The sequence below is a fragment of the Denticeps clupeoides genome, chromosome 7 (assembly GCF_900700375.1).
Source record: "Denticeps clupeoides chromosome 7, fDenClu1.1, whole genome shotgun sequence".
NCBI classification, from domain to species: Eukaryota; Metazoa; Chordata; class Actinopteri; order Clupeiformes; family Denticipitidae; genus Denticeps; species Denticeps clupeoides.
Genome location: NC_041713.1, coordinates 10,839,036 through 10,861,051, shown reverse-complemented (window position 1 = coordinate 10,861,051; position 22,016 = coordinate 10,839,036). Strand labels below are relative to the sequence as shown.

Sequence of the window (22,016 nt, the reverse complement as noted above, 5' to 3'; positions counted from 1 at the left end):
AGAGAACAAGACATTAATGAAAGCTCAACTAAATGGTTTATTATTTAATCTTGCATATTAATCATACATATAACAGTTTGCACTGTTGCAACTCTTCACTTAAACCAGAAAAATGAAAAATCGCAAAAGCACATAAGAAAACATCCAGGATACATTTATACATGAGCAATTATACATCCTCATAACAATTCCATAATTGTGTGTTGCATTGAAAGAAGTTGCTCAAAATTTTTACAATTTAAACCCATGTATGTCCAAGAGACTTCCTAGATTCCTACATTTTGGACTGTTGCCGGCGCCGTCCTCAATAACTGCCAGAGTTTGCAAACTTTTCTGAAGAAATATTAGCACATTCATTCCCACCCTTCCACACTCATTGTCTCACCTGTAATACACTCCAAGGACTCCCCTTGCTAGACATTGAAATACTTCTCTGTTCTGACATCCGTTGAGATCTTTATCCATTTCAACCACCTGTTCACTGGATTCCTTCCACTATGCTCCAGTTTATTTCTCAGATCCTTCAACTGAAGAATATCTTATTTAGGGTTTAAACTTTACCAGAATAAAAATTCTAAACACTATCCCATGGCCAAACCAGAGAAAAGACATCTTCAAGATTTCTCAGAAAATGTTCTGGCTTCCAGGCCAGACCAGTGAGCTAGAGAGAAAAAGAGAGAGATGCAAGACAAATACTGTCAATGCAAAACCAGTCTAATGCAAAACTTCTAAAATCCGGTCTAGAGTCAGTTGGATGCAGACAGGACATCAGGAGGATGCCGACTGGGTTTTAAATGTGTGACGGAACTCCTCCTCAAACATGTTTCTGAACCGAGCCCCCATTCTTCCAAATTCATTATTCTGTCAGGGAAGAACAAAAATGTGTCCAGCCTCTGCACATTTCAGAGAATAGTGATGCTTCTTTTTGCTGTTTGATAAGGTGTCTTACCTTGTTGAAGGTAGCACAGTTATCAAAGATGAGCCGTACATCAGAGACAAACTCGCGTACAAACTTATAGTCGCCTGACTGTAAGTTCAGCTTTACTCTCTCCAACCACATGGGCTTTTTAATACACTCCGTGTAACGTTCCACCTGTGGAATGAAATGATTTTTATGACTTACTGTGATTTTTCACATGAGAGGTTTGTTGATGGAAAAGGCAGTAACAGATATACAATAAATATACTCATTAAAGATAAACCCCGAGAGTTTTAGCGCCCCTGCTGGTTGAGTGCAGTAGAACCACCCAGATGTTCCTATGACTGAAAAGCCTATTTTCTGTCATTTTTCAAACGTTGTAGGGTTCATAAGTTCTACACTGAAACATTATTGTACCACTTATTGGGCAGTGGTGGCCTAGCAGTTAAGGAAGTGGCCCTGTAATCAGAAGGTTGACGGTTCGAATCTCGATCCACCAAGGTGCCACTGAGCAAAGTGCCATCCCCACTCACTGCTCCCCGGGGGCCTGTCATGGCTGCCCACTACTCACTAAGGGTGATGGATTAAAAGCAGATGACACATTTTGTTGTAACACCGTGTGCTGTGCTGCAGTGTTTCACAATGACAATCACTTCAATTTCACTTCACTTTCACTTTACTTTACTCCTTGTAAGAGGTCTGTATGACCATGAATGTTTGGTGGGTCTGCTAAATAATTCACTATCTGCTGACCAGACTACAGCAACACGGCAGAGGGGTTCTGGCTTCATTTCTATCAAAGAGGAATACAGCAGAGCCACAGTAACAGACACTCACTGTGGTAGAAGAGTCAGATGTAAAGATGCGCTGCTTATCTTCACTTAGCAATTTCATCAGGAGAGCCTGGCATTCCTGTTACCAGACACAGATGAAGACAAAAATACAATGACTACGGCAACAATATAATTTTGATGTCTGCCACAATAAAACACACAATGTGTGTTTTATGTTTAGGTGTAAGTAAAGAGAATGGCTGGTGTCATTACAGTCATGTATGTTGTGATGGGACGGTCCAGGGCCTGCTGTTCAGTAATTTGGTCATCATAACGCCAAGCCTGGCAGTTTTCCCACACACACAAAGTACACAGCCATTTATCACCACTGCATAAAATAAAAAAAACAAAGAATTATATAAACAAAATAATGTCTTATATCTAAGAGTATTGATTATCCTTGCCAGGTTAGAGAATGTTATTGGGATTAAGGGAACAGCCCATGTATGGTTCAGATCATATCTGACCGATTGGTATCAGTTTGTGGACACCAATGGTGATTCGTCTTTACATAGTAAAGTAGAGTTTGTGTTCCACAAGGTTCTGTCCTAGGTCCCAGGTTCTATTTCACCAAGTATTGAAATAAAGGATCTAGGTGTCATAATTGATGCAGGTCTCTCATGCGATTTGCATGTAGATAATGTCACCAGGATAGCATTCTTTCACCTCAGAAATATTGCAAAAATAAGAAATATCATTTCAATGCACAATGCAGAAAAGTTGGTCCATGCATTTATTACATCAAGGTTAGATTACTGCAACGCCATACTGTACTGCATGAGGAAACTCCAGCTAGTTCAGAATGCTGCAGCCAGAGCTCTAACTAGAACTAGGAATTTTGACCACATCACCCCAGTCTTACAATCACTGCACTGGTTACCCATCAAATTTAGGATTGACTACAAAATCCAACTTTTGACCTATAAAGCTCTAAATGGTCTCACCCCGTAGTACCTGAGTGAACTTTTAGTTCTTTACGACCTGCCACGCCCCCTTTGATTAATGGGTGCAGGGTCACTACTGGTACCAAAAGTACAGAAGGTCAACGCAGATCCTTCTCATATAGAGCTCCGCAATTGTGGGACGGCTTGCCAGTCAGTGTCCGGGACTCAGACACAGTGTCAGTGTCAGTACTACTCGAGCCTTCTGTTAAAGGCCCAGACACTCATTTCACTTCACTATGACACAGTGTCAATTATAAAGTCCACTTTATCACACAGTCACCCTGTTAGACACAGACAGAGTTAAGTTCACCCTAGTTAGGCTATCCTAGTTAAGGTACCAGGCCACTGTTGCACCAATATACCGCTATAACCACATATTTCAGTATCGGTCGTACAGTGCAACCGTCTGCCGCTGCTTCTGTTTGTTTTCTCAGAGACACGGAATCAAGCGCACAGACTACTGGCAGACCCCAGTGAAGAGACCAGCAAATAAATCCTGGTTCCTGACAACTGCTAAAGGATGACTCAGCATGAAACGAACCAGCTTCAAATAAACCAGTAACATCATAATGGACACGTAATGTAGACCATGACACTGGACTACACTCTGGACTCCTACAACCCTACAACTGTAGGACTTTTTTTTTCTTATTGGACAAATCATCACCAACCCTGCACTGACACCATTTGCAGGTTCACTCTACCCTGGAAGGGGGTCCCTCTCTGTATCACTCCTTCCCAACGTTTCTTCCTTTCTTTTTTTTTCTCTCTCCTAGAGTTTTTTTTTTTGTGTGGAGTTTTCGTTGTGTACAGAGGGGTTAAGTGTGGGGGGTGTCAACTATAGGGCTTGTCAAAGCCCATTGAGACTGTATTTGATTATGGGCTACATAAGAAATAAATGTTGTTGTTGTTGTTGTTGTAATGTACCTATCAACCCACAGACTGTGATCAATGTTGACAATGCACTCAGTTTAGATTGAGTCAGTCTGATTAATATTTGGATATATATTCCCACATCCTGTAAGTTACATTATTAAATGTCTTTTTCATTGTAAGTCAGGCTACAGATTTCTGAACCCACCTGCTAGGTGGTGGGGGAATGTGACACGGACGATGGAAGGACCTGGGACATTCGTCACAGCACACCAGGTCTCCGTCCTCTCCACAGATAAAACACCAGTCATCATTGCATTGCTCAAGCTGTGCAATATAAAAATGAAAAAGCAGTACATTTCAGAAAATGTTTTCTCAATTTTCACACAGCAATGTCAGTGGGTCAAAGTCTGATATTTTGTAACAAGGTTTTCATCTACTTCATATGATTTTTGACAGGCTAATGTTAGATCTTATTTTATACAGTTTTATTGTATACTGCAGTTTCTTAATTTTAAAGATTCGATATGTTAAATTTGTCTAGTGTAAAAAAAAAAATAATAGTGTAATGTGGATATTCTTACCTGGTCTTGTTCGTTACTACTGCACAGTCGACACTCGCACAGAACAGAATGGACTCGCAGAACTTTCTTCTGCAAAAAATAATGAGATACAGAAATTGTAAGTGTGTCTTCTGCTTATTAAACAATAATAATGCTGTATTCATATATTTTCTATCATAATTCTCGAATTCTTTCCTTACCGCTATGAGGAAGCTGAGAGGCCAGCTATTGCAGAGGATGACTTTCCTCCATTTGGCATCAGTTATGTTGGTTTCCTGCTGCACAAACTCTGTTGGGGTCAGCCAGGATTTCGCTGTCCGAATACACTTCCCTTTACTTCCTAGAACATTCCAAGGACACTTCAGCTGGGTGTAAATACAATCCATTTGATAAGCTGTCATTTGTGCAAAAGCTGATTATAGTTACATTTACAATACATTTATGGCTTTTATCAGATGCCCATGTTGTTATAGGAACACCCATTGTGGAGCAACTCAGAGTTAAAATAAGATAAAATTATCCTTTATTTGTCCCACAACTGAGACATTAGTCACAGCAGAAAGTGCTGAAAAGTATGGACAAGTGTATTTAAAATATAAATGTATGTGAATATGCCAACTTAGATAACTAAAATATTTGTATGCATGTATACCTAGAATTATTGAATGTATATATGTAGAGAGTCGATATATACACATAATACACATAAGAAAAGCACTATGTTCGTAAGTGTCTTACTCAGTGACACAATGGTAGTAAGTAGGGTTTGAACATGTGACTTTGTGGTCTTATGGTTCATAGCCAAGTGTGTTACCCACTAGTTTTTCACACACACAAACACACACAGGCGACACCTGATGCAAATCGGACTTTGTAGAGACGTCCTCTGATTGATCCACACTGGACTGTCAGAGGTTCTCCTTCAAACATGGACAGGTCGACATCATCATGGAGGAAATCTGCACCAACAAAGGGAAAGCATATAAACTTCATACACACAAGGTTAGAGTCAGGACTCAGACTTACGACCTTGGAGGTGTGAGACCACAACACTATCCCCCACACCACCATGACCTAAAAAAGTAACAAATAATTATTAATCACTTATGCATTTCAGCAGAGCCAAAAGAAGTTAAGGCATGTTAGATCAGAAGTGCAAAGGCACCTTCATGATTAAGTTCCAGTACCAGGGATTGTTAGAGCTCGCCTTCCACCTGTGAAGACATCTTGTGTGCCAGGATCATTATGCTCATCTGCATCAGTGGGTATAAATGTCTCCATTTCATACCCAGTCATTGTCTGTCCACTGTCTTCACATCTTAGTCTAAATTCTAAGCATAGACACATGGTTATGTGGTCATCATGTATTTGGTTGTTAATTAATAAAAACAGATATGAATAATTGTGCATGAACCTGGCCCCCACTGCTCTATGGTCCAGGTCTCATGTAACCAATTTGGTGGTGGACATTCTCAGTGGTCCCTATTATGGTTGATCAATGTATTTGTGCACTGCAATGTCCATATGAGAGAGTGTACAGAACCTACATATACCGGACTAACTCACCATCAGTGAGACTACCGCGCAAGGCTTGAAGAGCAGGGTACAGCTGCAGCATGTGGTTCTGGAAGATGCACCTCCAGAAAGGCTTCATCACTTCAGGCTGTTGTTCCAGGTGATCCAAAATCTCATAAACACAATTCTTCTGAATCTTCTTAGACTGCTTACAGCTCTGAAGCAAGAGAGACCATAAATGCAGTACTGACAGACAATAATAATAAAAAATCACAATAAAAGTAAAATTCATTTGATTTTAGTAAAGTCAATCCTTTAATTCATTTAAAATATCTTTATAGATTTTTTGGTAACCATATTGAGCAACTAGCTGCAGTAGAGGCTCAACACAATTTGTGCATTGCAGCCTGTAAAAATGTAGAGCATGATCACGTCACCTTGTACAGGTCCTCTGGTACCAGGTCATGGTCACGGAGCTGGTTGAGGAACATTTGCGGATGTTCGATACACGACATTTCCGTCTTCTTGCGACGAAAAAAGCGAAGCAGCTCTGAATCTGTCACAAAGTCGAGCAGGTTCGCCGGGTCACTGACCTCCACACGACTGAAGTGTGATTCTGCAGCATTAGACAGAAAGAGTTGAGGTGACCACCAGTCATTGTGTCCACTGAATGTGAATTGCAGAAATCCATCTAAATTAACAATTCATATATTCATAATTACACTCTTCAATTGTGATTTCAGGTATCCACAATGTCATTCTCACTGGGACGTTTCATTAAAGACATCTTCCTATGAAAAACTTCCATTTTAGATATCCACAAACCAAATGTTACTAGTGAAGTGAAAGAGAACTGATTGTCATTGTGAAACACTGCAGCACAGCACACGGTGACAAAAATAAATTAGTCCTCTGCTTTTAACCATCACCCTTAGTGAGCAGTGGGCAGCCATGACAGGCGCCCGGGGAGCAGTGTGTGGGGACCGTGCTTTGCTCATTGACACCTCAATGGCACCTTGGCGGATTGGGATTTGAACCGGCAACCTTCAGATTACAAGGTCACTTCCAAAACTGCTAGGCCACCACTGCCCCTTGTTATGAAATAAGGTTCCAGATATACATTTGTGTGTGTGTGTGTGTGTGTGTGTGTATATATATATATATTATTTGTATATATATATTATGACTATACTATTCAGATATGTAGAAATATAATTATATTTAGTCACATCGCAATTGTAACTGTCCACAAATGTATTTATGGATACCTGTTGAAAATGGTGTGAACGTGGACGTAAATGTGGACGTCTAAAACTGGAAGCCCAAAATGAATTAAGGACAGAAAGTGAGGGGAATGGTTGTGGCCTATGAACCAGAAGACCCAGGTTCAAATCCCACTTACTACCATTGTGTCCCTGAGCAAGACATTTTACCCTAAGTTGCTCCAGGGGGGAGGACTGTCCCTGTAACTACTGATTGTAAGTCGTTCTGGACAAGGGCGTCCAATAAATACTATAAATGTAAATGTAAATGTAAAGTGAGGTCATTTGTCCTGGTAAGAGTGATGTTGTAGATAGAACCTAGTGCTGAGAAGAGGACAATTTGTTCCTCTTTTTGAGCCCGGTTGCTCTCCAGGTTTCTTACTTTTTCTTTGCCACTGTCACTTTTGACTTGCTGACCAGGGGACATGAGCACCGTTCTATTGTACGGTGCTTTGTGCCAATGTGCATTGTTAAAAGCGCTGTATAAATAAAAATAGATAGATTGATGTATTTATAGATATATAAAACAATTGTGGATAGGAAAATTGTGAAATGTATTTTGACTAGGAAGAACCCTGAATATCTGCAGTACACAGTCTGTGAATACTGCACCTGATATTTTAAAGAAATATTCTAATTTAATATTTCCAGGTTTTAGATATCTGCTGGTAAGAATGTTATTCAGCTGATTTAGTTGGAATTTTGACCAGTGAAATCATAATGGTGAGAAAGAGAAATATTAATGTGAAATGGAACTACATGTAGAAATAATATTAATATTAGAGAGCTGCATATGTAATTATTTTGGTGTAAAATAAACCAACCGCAAGCAAAACGTCTCCAGCCCTGAGACCCCAAAACGTTCACTCGTCTCCCGAATTTGATGTCGTTTCACTCGACTGAAAGAAGGGAATAAAAGTTCATCTTACCGTTCTCCATCCTCAAACCCCTTCTCCAAAACAGCACGGCGCGGGATTTAGGCGTTTATTTAATAAGGAGATATTTGATCCGGCGTGGCCAGGTTCAGCTTCCCAGGGGGTTTTAACGCGGAAGAGCTCGGAATGACGTGAAAATGAAACAGAACTCATGTCTGCACGTCGCTAAAACCGCAGAATCATATTCAGGAGACAAAACTATATTTTAGTGTTTGTACAATGACTGAGAAACCGTCCCGTTACTAAAGGTTACTAGGAAGGTAAAAAAAAAAAAAAAAGTACATTGGAAAATTTAGATTTTTTTTTTATTTGTTTATACAGTACAGGCCAAAGGTTTGGACACACCTTCTCATTCAATGTATTTTCTTTATTTTCATGACCATTTACATCTAACCAGCATCATGTCAGGATCCGGTCCGAAATGGGGGTTACTCCGGTCCGGGTCAGGATCAGGATCCGTACCGGAGTTTATTTGTTGTCCTGTGTAATGTTCCCTAATCGTTTTCACCTGTGTTAATTGTATAAAGCTGCCCTGTTCGTTTCTGTCCGCTGTCAGGTCTTTGAAGTTATGTTCCGTGTTCACTAGTGTCTACGTCTCGGATGTCTCCCCTGTCCTGTGATTCACCATTAAACCCCTGTTCCGTGATGTCAGGTGAAAGCGTCCTTCATTCCTCGTCACTCCACAGGGGTTTAATGGTGAATCACAGGCCCGCATGGACGTGACACATCAAAACTATGAATGAACACATGTGGAGTTATGTACTGATATGGTAGTGCCAGCGTTTTCAAGCATAATAAATGGCTGGGCAGTATGGTAATAACTGTAATAATAGTAGTCGCTGAAGAATAAGTAAATACATGCACGGAAAACTTCAACACTGTGACATTTTTTCTGATGCACATTGTTTAATTTGTTGTGGTGTTTCTATTTAAATAAATAGAAAGAAATGCTTTGTTTAACAAATAAAATGCAGAGGAGCCTAAAATGGTTTCGTTTTATCAGACGGTCTTTGAATCCCTTCTTTCTGTCTTATTCACTTCCTTTAAAACATAAACCCCTGTAATGAGAGTACATAGACTATATTAAAACTGAAGTGTAATTATAATTTTTTTAAAACTGGATTTGTCGTTGAGCACTACACTGACATTGCAAAAATAAATATAGTAAATGTAACACTCCTCCACTACTGTTTCTTATATGTGTTTCTTCTGTAAACACGATTTAGTCAAGTAAATTTCAAATGTTTATTGAGAATGTTGAATATAGTAGATTTCCTCACATTGACTGAAAGTTACTGAATCAAACATCTGAACATCTCAACCTATTTTTTGTATGCAATGAAATCAGAATAAACAGCCTCAAAAGAATCACGTGTGTCCATCCCATGTCTAAGCCAGAGAAAAAGCCATCCTCAAAGGTCACTGGTTTCAGGGCCAGGCCAGTGCGAAGACTAAAACCCAGTCCAGTGTCAGATGGAGCACGGACAGGACATCAGGGGGGTGACGACTGGATTTTAAATAAGTGACGGAACTCCTCCTCAAACGTGGTGCTGAGTTGAGCCCCCATTCTTCCAAATTCATTGTTCTGTTAGGGAAAAAAGGACACATGAATGTGACCTCTGCACCTTTCAAATAATAAGGACAGTATTAGTTTTAGAAACTTGCTTTTTACCTTGTTAAAGGTAGCACAGTTCTCAAAGATGAGCCGTACATCTGAGACAAACTCCCGTACAAGCTCATATTCACCTGAATGTAGATTCAGCTTTACTCTCTCCAACCACATGGGCTTTTCAATAAACCCAGTGTGACGTTCAACCTGTGGAATAAAAAAAAGTCTAAAGGTTTTTATGGCTTTCTCTGATTACATGGCCAAACCATTTACATAAATGGCCAAACCAATTACATTTACAGCATTTATCAGATGCTGTTACAGGGACAGTCTCCCTGGAGCAACTTAGGGTTAAGTGTCTTGCTCAGGGACACAATGGTAGTATGTGGGGTTTGAACCTGGGTCTTCTGGTTCATAGGCGAACGTGTTACCCACTAGGCTACTACCACCCCTCCACTGTTACAATTTGCAGTATAAAACAAGGACACTGAATAAGCTCTGTGAAGTAAAGCCACCACAACAGCCTCTGTTGTTGGCTGTAGTGGCACCGCCCGAGTCTGAACCTGCAGTGTACAGTAACACACACTCACTGTGGTAGAAGGGTCAGGTGTGAAGTTGCGCTGCTTATCTTCACTGAGCAATTTCATCAGGAGAGCCTGGCATTCCTGTTACCAGACACAGGTGAAGACAAATATCTCTTTGTAGCCATAATAGTTTGCCATTGTGTGTTTTAATGAGAGGTGAAGAGAATGGCTGGCGTCCATACATTCATATACTCTGAGATGGGTCTGCCCAGGGCCTGCTGTTCAGTAATTTGGTCCTTCTGGTTGTTCTCCACCAAACAGAAGGTGCACGACCATTTGTTATCACTGATGGAAAACACAAACAAATAGTTTAATACATGTAAAAATTAAAGCAAAAACAGACAAGACTTTAATTGAACTTTTTGATCAACAGCCAAAGTCACTGGTACACTACGGATGTCTGTAGAGGTCTTGCCACTTTTGAACTTTTTTGTTAACTCAACATTTCTTTTTTCTTTTTACAAATTTCTATTTTCTTGAGACACTAGTTATTTTCTTGATCTGAATATGACAATGTATATTTTATTGAAATCACTAAAATAGCATTTTCTTCTTCAAATAACAGTAAGCTTGAACAGATTTAGTCTGTTGATTGATGCAGTGCCATTCAGAGACTGACACAAACAGACTTGTCAGTCAGAAATAGTCAATTTCCATGAAAATGTAGGATTAGAATTACTAAACTGCCTGGTAAGTTTTAAATTTAATTTTATTCTGCATTTACTGGTTTGGTCGGTGTATTTATTTAGATCTCCAATGTTCTGATGATCTCAGGGTGGTAGTAGCCCAGTGGGTAACACACTCGCCTATGAACCAAAAGACCCAGGTTCAAAACCCATTTACGACTATTGTGTCCCTGAGCGTCTCCAGGGGGGACTGTCCCCATAACTGATTGAAGTTGCACTGAATAAGGGTGTCTGACAAATACTGTAAATGTAAATGGTGTTCTTATAAACCCACAGATTGTAAACAATGCTGAAAACACAGTAATTTTAGAGTGGCTTCTCTACTTTAAACAGTGCTGTGAGTGATTATGTTACATATCAATGCTGCCAATGTTGTGGTTTACATTCTGAAGTTAGTTAAAGATTTTCTCTCTTTGTCTCTGAATTCACCTGCCAGGGGGTCTGGGAATGTGACATTTTTCATCAATATTTGGGTCTGTAATGTACATGTGAGCAATGCTGAAATGCTGAATGGTGAAAATGCAGTCAGTTTAGAGTTTTTAACAGTGAGTGAGTGATGGAATATATTAGATATGGATTTTGTCAACATTGTGGTTAACACTCTAAAATCGGGCTAAAAATCTCCTCTTTTTTCTGTTTCTGAACTCACCCGCCAGAAGGTCTGGAAATGTGACACAACCCATGGAAGGACCTGGGACACGTATCACAGCACACCAGTTCTCCGTCCCTTCCACAGACAAGACACCAGTCATCGTTCTCCTGCTCAAGCTGTGAAGTTTGAAAATGAAATTTCAAAATTTCAAATTTTTTTGAAAATTTATCACTCAACATCTGATAAACCTCTGTAAAATTCGAAATGTGCTCAAATAGAATAGCATTGGGCAAAAGGGACTGGTGGCATGGTTGGGGGGCGGGTGATTTCTGTTTTGTTTTCTTTACTTTACTTTACTTTACTTTACTTTATTTGGCAGACGCTTTTATCCAAAGCGACTTACAATGGGAAGACACCAGCAATTCTCGTTCGATTTCTATAGAATATCAAGTATACAAACTAAGAGCCCTGATAAGGCTTAGACTTGTCATTGAAGAACATGCTCGGAGAGTGTTGGGTGCTAGACTAAGAAAAATTATAATGTATTTATACATTTTGTATTTATTTGTTAAATGTGTATGCATGTGTATGTGTTAAATTTGTCTGTAATATTTTTGGAATAAGAAGGTTTTCACCTTCTTCTTAAAAGTGGTGATAGTCTCGGCTAGTCGTGTGGAGGAGGGCAGGTTGTTCCACCAGCCAGGGACAACAACGGAGAACAGACATGATTGGAATCGGAGACCCCGTGAAGAAGGAATTTTTAGTCTCCTTTCGTTTGCCGATCTGAGAGAGCGTGTAGGAGTGTATCTAGGTAGTAGTGTGTTGATGTAGGAAGGCGCAGTTCCATTTACAGCCCTGTAGGCAAGCATCAAGGATTTGAACTCAATGCGAGCAGCTACCGGGAGCCAGTGGAGGGAGGTAAGGAGAGGTGTAACATGGGTGTATTTTGGCTGATTGAAGATGAGGCGGGCTGCCATATTTTGGACCATCTGGAGTGGTTTTATGGTGACTGCAGAGGCTCCAGCCAGGAGAGAGTTACAGTAGTCGAGTTTGGAGATGACCATTGCCTGGACGAGGAGCTGCGTAGCCTGTTGTGAGAGAAAAGGCCGAATCTTGCGAATGTTGTAGAGAGTGAACCTGCAGGATCTGGAGATCGCAGCAACATGATGGTTCAAACTCAGTTTGTTATCTATCCAAACCCCAAGGCTTTTTGCAGATGCCGTGGGTGTTAACAATAGCGATCCAATTTGAATAAGAATTCCTATTCTTATTCAATTTGGCAGGCTAGTTGAAGGTAATATGGTTTCTGATTTTCATTTATTAGTTTTACTACATTTGCCTGATGTAGAATAAGACCTAAATACTCTTACTAGGTGTTGATTTTCACTACTGCACAGCTCACAGTTGCACAGAGCAGAATGGACCTGCAGTACTTTTTTCTACAAAAAAAAAAACAATTAGAGAAAGAAATCAGTAGATTACTGTGCATAAAAAGAGGTGGATGTAGACAACAATATCTTTTATTTAAAATTTCCTCCTTACCTTTATGAGGTATTTGAGAGGCCTGGTATTGCAGAGGATGTGCTTCGTCCACTTGCTATCAGTAATGCTGGATTCCTGCTGCACAAACTCTGATGGGGTCAGCCAGCATCTCTCTGTTCGAATGCTCTTGCCTTTACTTCCTAGAACAGTCCAGTGATGCATTTCATTTCAGTTGATGGGTAAATCCAATCCATTTCATAAAATTTCACTGATGCAAAACTTGATTATAGTTAGCCATCTGATTGGAAAACATATTCTAAAGACATTCACACATGCACACGCACGCAAGCCCACGCACACACACACACACACACACACACACACACACACACACACACAGACAGCACCTGATGCAAAGCGGAATTTGTAGAGTTTTGCTGTGACTGATCCACACTGGACTGACAGAGGTTCTCCCTGAAACATGGACATGTCAGCATCATCGTGGCTGCTGGTTCCTGGTCTTTTATGCATCTGTTAGTGTTACTACCATGCCCTGATCTTCTTCTTCGCAACTGTCATCTTCCTTTTCATCAGTTTCTGATTCATCTGTTGAAAAAAAGTAGTTACCCATTGCAAAAACACAAGACTTGACCAACTGTAAAAAGAATAGATCATCTGGGGAAGTTAAAAGTGTATCAAACGATTTTGTCAGTGAAAGTGATATTGATTCTACAATCCGCCTGCAGTCGTACAAATGCATTCCAATCCAGGTTCCATTCCATTGTGTCCCTAAACAAACACTTAACCCTGAGTTGCTGCTGTAACTACTGATTGTAAGTCATTTTGGATAAGGGCATCTGATAAATACAGTAACTATATATATTGGATCAGCAATTTTAGTTCTGTCTGAAGTCTTGCTTATAGAGCAAGACACTGACTGGAATCCATAATATCATTAATATGCCGTAATAAAAAAGGCTTCATCAAGATTTTTTGACCATACATCCAGACATAGCAACCAAATCACCAGCAAACTGAGAGTCTGCCAATATGACATTCAACCTTTGGCCATGATCCCTGCCACCCCACCCCCAGCCTGGTTCTCCATTCTTGACAACTCGGTCCCCAATTCTAATGAAACAATAAAAAGCTGCAGCCATGCTCCCTCACCCCTTAATCACATTTTTATAATCAATAATTTAAAAAGAAAGATGAGAAACCAGCCTGGGATGCCCATGACTTTTGACCAAATTCAAAACAAATATAGCTTTCAATGGAACGAAGAGAAATCATAAAGAAAGCAGTCAAGACGAATGATGGCTACAGCAACAACACCCTCTTTCAGCCTCAATAAAACTGTCTCAGATAAACAAGTTCCTGAGTTCAAACAACAGAACACTAGTTGTCCCCATAAATAGACAAATAAAAAGACAGATATAAATAACCCCCCTCCACAACCCACATCACAGAACCTTCACAGAACCCACATCACCACAGGATTTCCATATGAGAAATACACATTTACAAATGTTTGAATTAATTAAAATACTAACATTTGATGTTGAACAGCGATCTTCTTGCCTGTAAGAGTTAAAAAGAAAAAAAAAAATTAATATGAATCCAGTTTTGCAACTACAATGCACATATACACAACACTGACACCCCCAGTAAATAACAGGTTTAGATTCCTATACAGATCATCTAATCTATGGTTATTGAGGTAAGTCACCGTAGAGTGACAGCCAGGATATGAATATGTGGATTATGAAATGATATGGAAGCAGGCCATTCAAAACTAGCTGAACAGCTTCCTGGGTGATTTATTAGTAAAGCAGTTTTCTAGTCACCCTTACAGATTGAAAGGTCCCTCGTGAAGGTGCGTTCAAATGACCCTCCTGAAATAAAAGTGTAAGAATTTATATACAATTAAAATCCTTTCAGAAAACATTCTATTTCAACACTCTCCAATTTAGCTCAATTAGCACATTTAACAAGACCCAATCTGTCTGTCTGTCTGTATTTCTCTCCAGATAGATAGATAGATAGAAAGAAAGAATCTAGTACAGTTCTAGTACTCATGTTTCAACTGACCTGAATCAGTACTAGCAGCATTTTACCCTTGAAGCGAATGCTGGTTTTCCAGTTTTTGCTGCTCTTCCTGCCTCCAAATTCCTCAAATTCAGTTGGAGTGAACCAGCGACCCTCGGCCAAAATGCACTTTGCCCCTTAAAACAGAGAGAAAACCTCAAGAGTCCACTTTCTTCTTTAATGTTTTACAGAATAACTGTATGAACGAGCCTTATATTTAAGAAAACATAATGGAAGAATGAAGACAAATTTCTACCTTTAGCAAACTTTTCTCTACAGAGTGTCCCTTCTTTGTCCCCACAGGTGACACAAAGGTGTCCTTTACAGATGTCCTCCTGCTGCTCCTTAAGAAAGGAAGAAACTATGACAGGAACAAAATGTTTATTGAAGTGCAGTTTGGAAATACTAGATTTGAAGACTAAGATAAGCAACCAAATGTAGACATTCATGCATAATCGACAAACATAATCGATGCATCATGACGCCAACGTGGCACTGATGCACTGCAAAGAACAATCGATTATATCATAATGATTAGTTATTTTCTTAAGTATTTGTTTCGCAGCATTGGATTGCGTGCAATTGACCGAATGCTGGTGCTGAGCGTGTTGAGTAGAAAAATGTCAGTGTTCAGTCTGTGCTATACGAGTTCTCAACAACCACAACACTTCAAGGACATAACACTAATATACTCCAGTCCTTTCTCTTTCAATCACTTCTGGATTCAACCCCCCAACTTGCACAATTTTTTACTTATCATATCGTGTCTTGTATGACTGTGTGTGTGACAAGTAAAAAAAAAAGTGATGGGATTGTACTCAAATTGAATCATGACACCAGTGAAGGTTCACGGCCCTGATTGGATCAGTTTGATGCTTGATGTAATCATCACACAGAACACAAAAATGATTCTTCATTGAATATGAGGGACATGAAAGTGTGATATAAGAACAGAGACATCATGTGTGTAAACTCACAGCGTACAGATTTCTTGGCTTTCTGTTCCTGGGGTGATGTGGCCTGGGAGGAAGGTCCTGGCTGTTCATCCTCCTCCTCATTTTCCTCACTACTCTCACTCTTTTTTCTCTTCTTTGACGTTGTTTTGTCAAGCTCCTCATATGTCACACACCTCTCATTGTCGGAAACTGGTGGTGTTTGACAGAATGCAGACCACCCTAAAAAATATAAGCAACATCATGTCAATACAATGAGTTATAGGAGACGGTTTGGTCTATCCTGCAATAATTAAGTTATTGCATTATAAATACACTTCAGCAAAGACAAAAAGAAGTTCAAAACCATTTTAGAGAAGATTGGCGAATGCTAAGACACCATCATGGTGATGTTCCAGTACCAGGGACTGTTAGAGCTGGCTTTTCACCTGTGCCAAGATCAATACAGTCATCTTCCACAGGGGGTATAAACGTCTCCATTTCATGCTCGGCTGTTGTCAGTTCACTGTTATCACATCCCTGAGTCGTCACATCCCCGAGTCTGAGTTCTGTGAATAATACAGATTTTTGTTAATCGTAACATGCAGTGTGTTGTTCATTAAAAAACAGGTATGATAAAGACATGCATAGACCATATTTACTGATCATCAGCCTTTCTAACCCCGAAATAGCACTGACCCATCAAGCCACACACTCCACTAGACGCCTGAACGTGTGCTGTTGTATCTGGGACCAGGTCATCAGCAGCAGGTCCTTTAAGTCCTGCAAGTTGAAAGGTGGTGTCTGCATGGACTGGACTTGAGGTGTTGCCATGTCCTGGACTGAAGTAGGCCTCGCCATCTGACACAGGGTGATGGACGTCCAGTTTATGTGTTGTGTGTTCACCTGTGTTGGCCCATGATTTAACAAATCAAATAAATGATCACATGAAACATGAAAATTTTAAATGAAACTAGAAATGAGAAAGGAGCAAGGAGCAAGAATCAAAGTTGTGAGCTGTACATTTATTAAAGGAAGCAGCCAACAGGTACAAAATATATTATATGAGTGCGAAGTGAACTGTGTGACCATGTGGAGGAAGGAATGACTGACACGCCTTCTACTCAAAAAAAGACAGTTGGCTTGAAATTTTTCAACGATTATGAGAATGTGGGATCCTGTGCATTCTGTTGCTGAGTAGTTGTGAGAGGGAGATGAAAAGTGGAAGGCCCTGGACGTTCATCACCCTCCTCATTTTCCTCTGTATTATTGTCCCTTTTCCTCTTCACTGATATCGCTCTTATTTCTTCTTCTGCCTCGTCTAATCCTAAATTAGAGGTATGCCACATTCAAGGACATTTCAGTATCAATGTTCAAATGATTGTCATCTCAAGACGCAAACAGTAAATACACCAAAAATTAAATATGACAGTAGAATTATTATTATTATTGTTTTTTTTAAGAAAATGGCTCCTACCATTATCAGCCTCCTCATTGTTCAGCACCAAGTGTTTCTGCACAGGTGATGGGAAGATTGGCTGTTTCCTGGTGATCTTCTGCTGGTCCTTTTTAATGGGGGAAACTATAAAACAATTATAGAACCTTCAGTGAGCTGCCGACTGGAACAGAAAATAAATCAGTATTAAAGACAAACTGAAAGGAACGGAAAAAGATCTAATAATTCCGGTGTTTGAGCAGAAAAAAAAAACCCTCCCACTTTGCTACCATGTAGAACAAAGATCTTCAACTGGAACCAGGCCTTGTTTTCAGTTCTGCCCGGGATTTACAAATTCTGATCGGCTACAGAACATTTACACCCTCAGTTAGAGGTTGGCAAGAAATCAGCAGTACCTGAACCTTGAGGGGCATGAGTTGAAGAACTGTTAATGTAGAGCCCTGTTTTAAAAAAGGGAATTCATTTGATTTAAATCATTTGAATAATTATTATTCTGGAAGGTCTCACAGCCATTTCTGTTAATGTTGTGATATAATCAATAAATTAACCTATAATATTTTTAAACATAAGAAATAAATGCATTGAGCCATGTCTCAGTGAAGAGGTCAATGACTGAATTTCTAAAAATCTTGCATAATTCTTTAAATTTCCGGTTTTACTCAAAGATAATTTTTAGAATGAATGACTAAGAAATATATTACATATTATGCCCAAATGTCTTTTGATGGAATTTGCATTTGTGTAAACTTACTATTGTCCAGTTCATTGTACAGCTCTTGGAGAGTAGGGTATTTCTGCAGCATGTGCTTTTTAAAGATGCAGCTCCAGAAAGTTTTTATACTTTGCGGTTGATCCTGCAGCTTCTGAAAAACCTGATATAAACCATTCACCTTCTCCTCAGAACTCATCTGCATGACTTCCTGTAATGATGGAAGGAGAGAAAGTCCAAAATAACTTTACTGCTTAATCAATCTAAAATGGTTGGTTTAAAAGTGACTGTAAGCACGCATCCTGTATATAAAAACACAGTCTCACTTTACAGAGATTCTCCTCCACCAGGTCATGATCACAGAGATGGTTGAGGAACATCTCTGGCTTTTCCATGCATGACATTTCTGTCTTCTTGGAACGGAAAAATCGGTACAGGTCTTCAATCGTATAATAATCCGGCATGTCTAAGTTGCTCACTGATTTCGTCCAGTTACTGCCAAAGTCTAAAGAGTGGGACAGAAAGAAGTCAGCACACAATCGTGTTCACCCATCAGAAGGTCGTGTTCACCAGCAGGTCGTGTTCACCCAGCAGAACACAAACAGTCATATACGAGTCTATTTTTCACATCCTGTGAATAGGTGGATTGCCTCAAGGCATTTAAACATCCAAATCAGCTCTTCAAACTAACTTTAGACACCACTTTTCTCCAACAATGAAGGGTTCCCTACCGTTACCAGTCACCTCCTTGTTCAACCCCCCGCATGTCCCCACAGGTGTCATGAAGATTTGTGGTTTCATGATGACCTTCTGCTGGTCCTTCCTAATGAGGGAAGCTAAAACAGATAAACATAGAACCTTGAGTGAGTTACCAAATGGAACAGAAGAGAAAACAGTGTTAAAGACAACTGTAATTTATGAGGCTGATAAATTTGAAGGATTTTGAGGGTGTCATGGCCGATAACCAGCCACTGGGATGCCAGGGGGTGCTCCGAAAGCTGCAACTCCGGTGAACCAGAAGAACTTGACTACGACTTTGGATGACCCTTTTGGCATTTTTTGGAACCCTACATTTTTTGAGCGGTTCTTCTGTCCCTGATCTGGATGCTCGCGTTACCTCTGAAACTCCATCCACCCCAAAGAACCCCACGCCTGTCGACTATGCTTACATCCTGCCGCCAGTACCAGTACTCAGAGGTTAGCACCGAATCTTCCCATGCTGTTATGCGAACTCCATGGACACCTTAAAAAAGCCGCAACCCCCATCTCAGTCCCTTCTCATCTCCACTGAATGCCACAGTACCAACACAACACCACGAACTCCCACCAGAGACTGAATTGCCAGCCACTATTGCGTCCAACGTCCCTCGTTCTGACAGAATGAATTTGCCACCTAAAGACTCAGTGAACCATCTGGCTGGCGCCACCACACTCAGTCAGCTGCTGGCTATCATGCAACTACAGCAAAAGTACTTCCAGCAGCAACTCGACCACCAGCAATGTCAACAACAGGCCTGGCAGCAACAGCAGGCAGAGGCACAGCAACAGCAGAATGCTGGGAGCTGCCATTCAAGCCCTGGGAGTAGGGTTAGTATTTGAACAGTCTCATCACTCTGGTCACCATTATCAACTGACAACAGACCAAGAGACACTAGGAATGATGCCAGAATCCTCCCCCATCTCAACCCCCTGCACCATGGACCACTGAAACAGTGACTGTTGCACTGGAAGAACCCGTGCAGTTTGGCCATGCTAGGGGACCACTCACACCTCAGGAGCGACAGCGCTAGGAGGCACAGCACGTCTGTTATTATTGCAGTGGTCACAACCATTACAGCGCTGAGTGTCCCAACAGAAGACCCCGACAGATGCCAGAAAATGAAAAGGTTTGCACAGCTGATGAGCCCTGAAAACCCCTGCTCCAACACCCCTGTATGCTTCCAGTCGCTCCAGCTGGACTACTCCGACCGCTGGTACCCACCAGAGTGTCCATGAATCTGATGGATGTCGACCTGGCCACCCACCTTAGACTTTCCACTTACCCTTGTGAACCCACCTGGGCGGTTCATTCCACACGACCCCATCCTGCTGGAGTTCCCTTGGCTAGTGGAGTCATCAAGGACATTGCTTCAGTGTGACTTGGCCACGTCCCTCATCACTTCGAGTTTTGCCAACAGCAGAGAGATCAGTACTGCAGGATATACCTGCAAAACCAGCATCCCCAAGGTCTCATTCTCCCCCTCCCTCGACCCCACGAATCCAATGGCCAGACTGAGCAAATAAATCAAGAGAAGTACGTCTGCTGCTATTGCTCCGCCCATGCTATTTATCCACCACCTAGTCTAAGCACCTCTTCCTGGCAGAACTCGCAAGAAACCAGCATGTATCTTCCACCACAGGGATTTCACCCTTTGAAGTGTCCACTGGTCCCCAGCCCCACCACCGATTCAGTGGTCCATTCTGAGAACATTGCCAGATCAACCCCTCTCCCTGCCCCGTTCCCTCAGAGTCAGCCTGTATCCCATCTACGTAAAGCCCACTCATCATCCTACAGCCATCTTGTTCAGCACTGGCTGATCATTGCTTTTCCCTTGTTCCTGCTCACCTTTTTCCTTGACTGACCCTGCTTCCTATCGATTGCCTTGCCTGACTGTTCTTAAGAATTTTACGGACCCTGCCTGATTCTTGTTTTGGATTCCAATGTTGTCAACTGATAGCCTATAATTTAATTAAAGATAGAGTATAATTTATTAAAATGTAATACATTAATTTATTCAGCCTCATTGAGTGGAAAAGGTGAAATAAAATAATAAAATAACTTTCTTAGTTAATTCCTTAAATTCCTGTTTTACTCAAGGAAACAACTACACAGATAATTTGTAGAATGAATGACAAAGAAATATTATCCCTAAATGCCTATTGTGTGTCTGCATTATGTAAACTTACTGCTGTTGAGTTCGTTGTACAGCTCTTGGAGAGTAGGGTATTTCTGCAGCATGTGCTTTTTAAAGATGCAACTCCAGAAAGTCTTTATAATTTGGGGTTGATCCTGCAGCTTCTTCAAAACCTCATATACACCATTTACCTTCTCCTCAGACCTCATCTGGATGACTTCCTGTAATGAAGGAGGGAGACAAAGACCCAAATGTAGTGTGGGACTTAATTTCCTAATCAATTTAAAGTGTTTGGTTTCAAAGACTGTAGGCACACATCCTGCATATAGAAACATAATCTCACATTGCAGAGATTCTCTTCCACCAGGTCATGATCACAGAGATGGTTGAGGAACAGCTCCGGCTTTTCCATGCATGACATTTCTGTCTTCTTGGAGCGGAAAAATTGGTACAGATCACCAATAGCAAAATAATCAGTCACGTCCATGTTGTTCACTGATTTTGCTGCCAAAGTGTACAGAGGGGAACAAAAAGAAGGTCTAGTCAATGCATTAAAATTGTGCTGTCTACAGTTTATTCTTTTTAAAAAATCATTATTATAATAGTTTTGCTTACCTTTCACACAGTCCGCAGTGGCAAAGCAGTTGCTTTGGGATGCGTTGTAGCAACTGGTTGAAATACAGTCATGCAGATGAGCTTTGAATGACGTGTTGAGATCGAAAGTCTGGGTGTGGCCATAAAAGCTTTCATTTCCTTTAGATAAATTATATCAATATTGTGGCATCTTTAGTGACATTTTGAATATTTGCTGTAAATTTAAAATATGTAAAGGAGATTTTATGTAATCTAAATCAAAGGACCTTCTGTAAAGGTCACAAAACAAACGGATCAAAACTATAATGTGACGTGGATGTGGACTTTCGTTCCTGCCTCATCCTACTGCCACAACACACTTAAACAAGTCCTGTCTAGTCCCAAACCCAGAAAAATGACTCCAGTCACGTCACATTCTCATACAGTAACTGCATATAGAGACTACTTGTAAACATGTTTATTAATAATAAAAAGACAATAATGTTTATGTTCTTGTTTTGTAGGATAGGATAGGGGAGTGTCAGCTTGTTAAGGCTTAACATTTGA

The 22,016-nt window shown here is 40.5% G+C and overlaps 1 protein-coding gene across 1 annotated transcript; it reads right to left on the bottom strand.

The window, feature by feature from the left end:
- Positions 1-17: 17 nt before the first annotated feature.
- LOC114793817 (uncharacterized) lies at positions 18-21,658 on the bottom strand. Its single transcript, XM_028985946.1, has 36 exons — positions 21,492-21,658; positions 21,220-21,380; positions 20,929-21,097; positions 18,714-18,818; positions 18,309-18,487; positions 18,025-18,193; positions 17,669-17,713; positions 17,295-17,399; positions 16,517-16,723; positions 16,267-16,386; positions 15,863-16,060; positions 15,142-15,246; positions 14,889-15,022; positions 14,651-14,692; positions 14,351-14,378; positions 13,345-13,403; positions 13,205-13,271; positions 12,858-12,997; positions 12,686-12,754; positions 11,373-11,491; positions 10,220-10,322; positions 10,044-10,118; positions 9,517-9,660; positions 9,372-9,429; positions 6,085-6,263; positions 5,699-5,864; positions 5,320-5,463; positions 5,162-5,206; positions 4,987-5,091; positions 4,333-4,472; positions 4,154-4,222; positions 3,778-3,896; positions 1,966-2,080; positions 1,757-1,831; positions 950-1,093; positions 18-861 (listed from the first exon to the last, which is right to left on the bottom strand). Exons 2-36 carry the CDS (start codon positions 21,361-21,363, stop codon positions 769-771), a joined length of 3,978 nt encoding a protein of 1,325 aa, XP_028841779.1. The 5' UTR covers positions 21,364-21,380; positions 21,492-21,658; the 3' UTR covers positions 18-768.
- Positions 21,659-22,016: the final 358 nt, after the last annotated feature.

Coding starts and splice junctions, on each gene's coding strand:
- LOC114793817 (XM_028985946.1), bottom strand. CDS start 21,363: ATGGACGTGACTGATTATTTTGCTATTGGTGATCTGTACCAATTTTTC. Junction 13,272..13,344: donor AAGAAGAAGATCAGGGCATG/GTAGTAACACTA, acceptor TCCATGTTTCAG/GGAGAACCTCTGTCAGTCCA. Junction 5,464..5,698: donor GCGCGGTAGTCTCACTGATG/GTGAGTTAGTCC, acceptor GTCTATGCTTAG/AATTTAGACTAAGATGTGAA.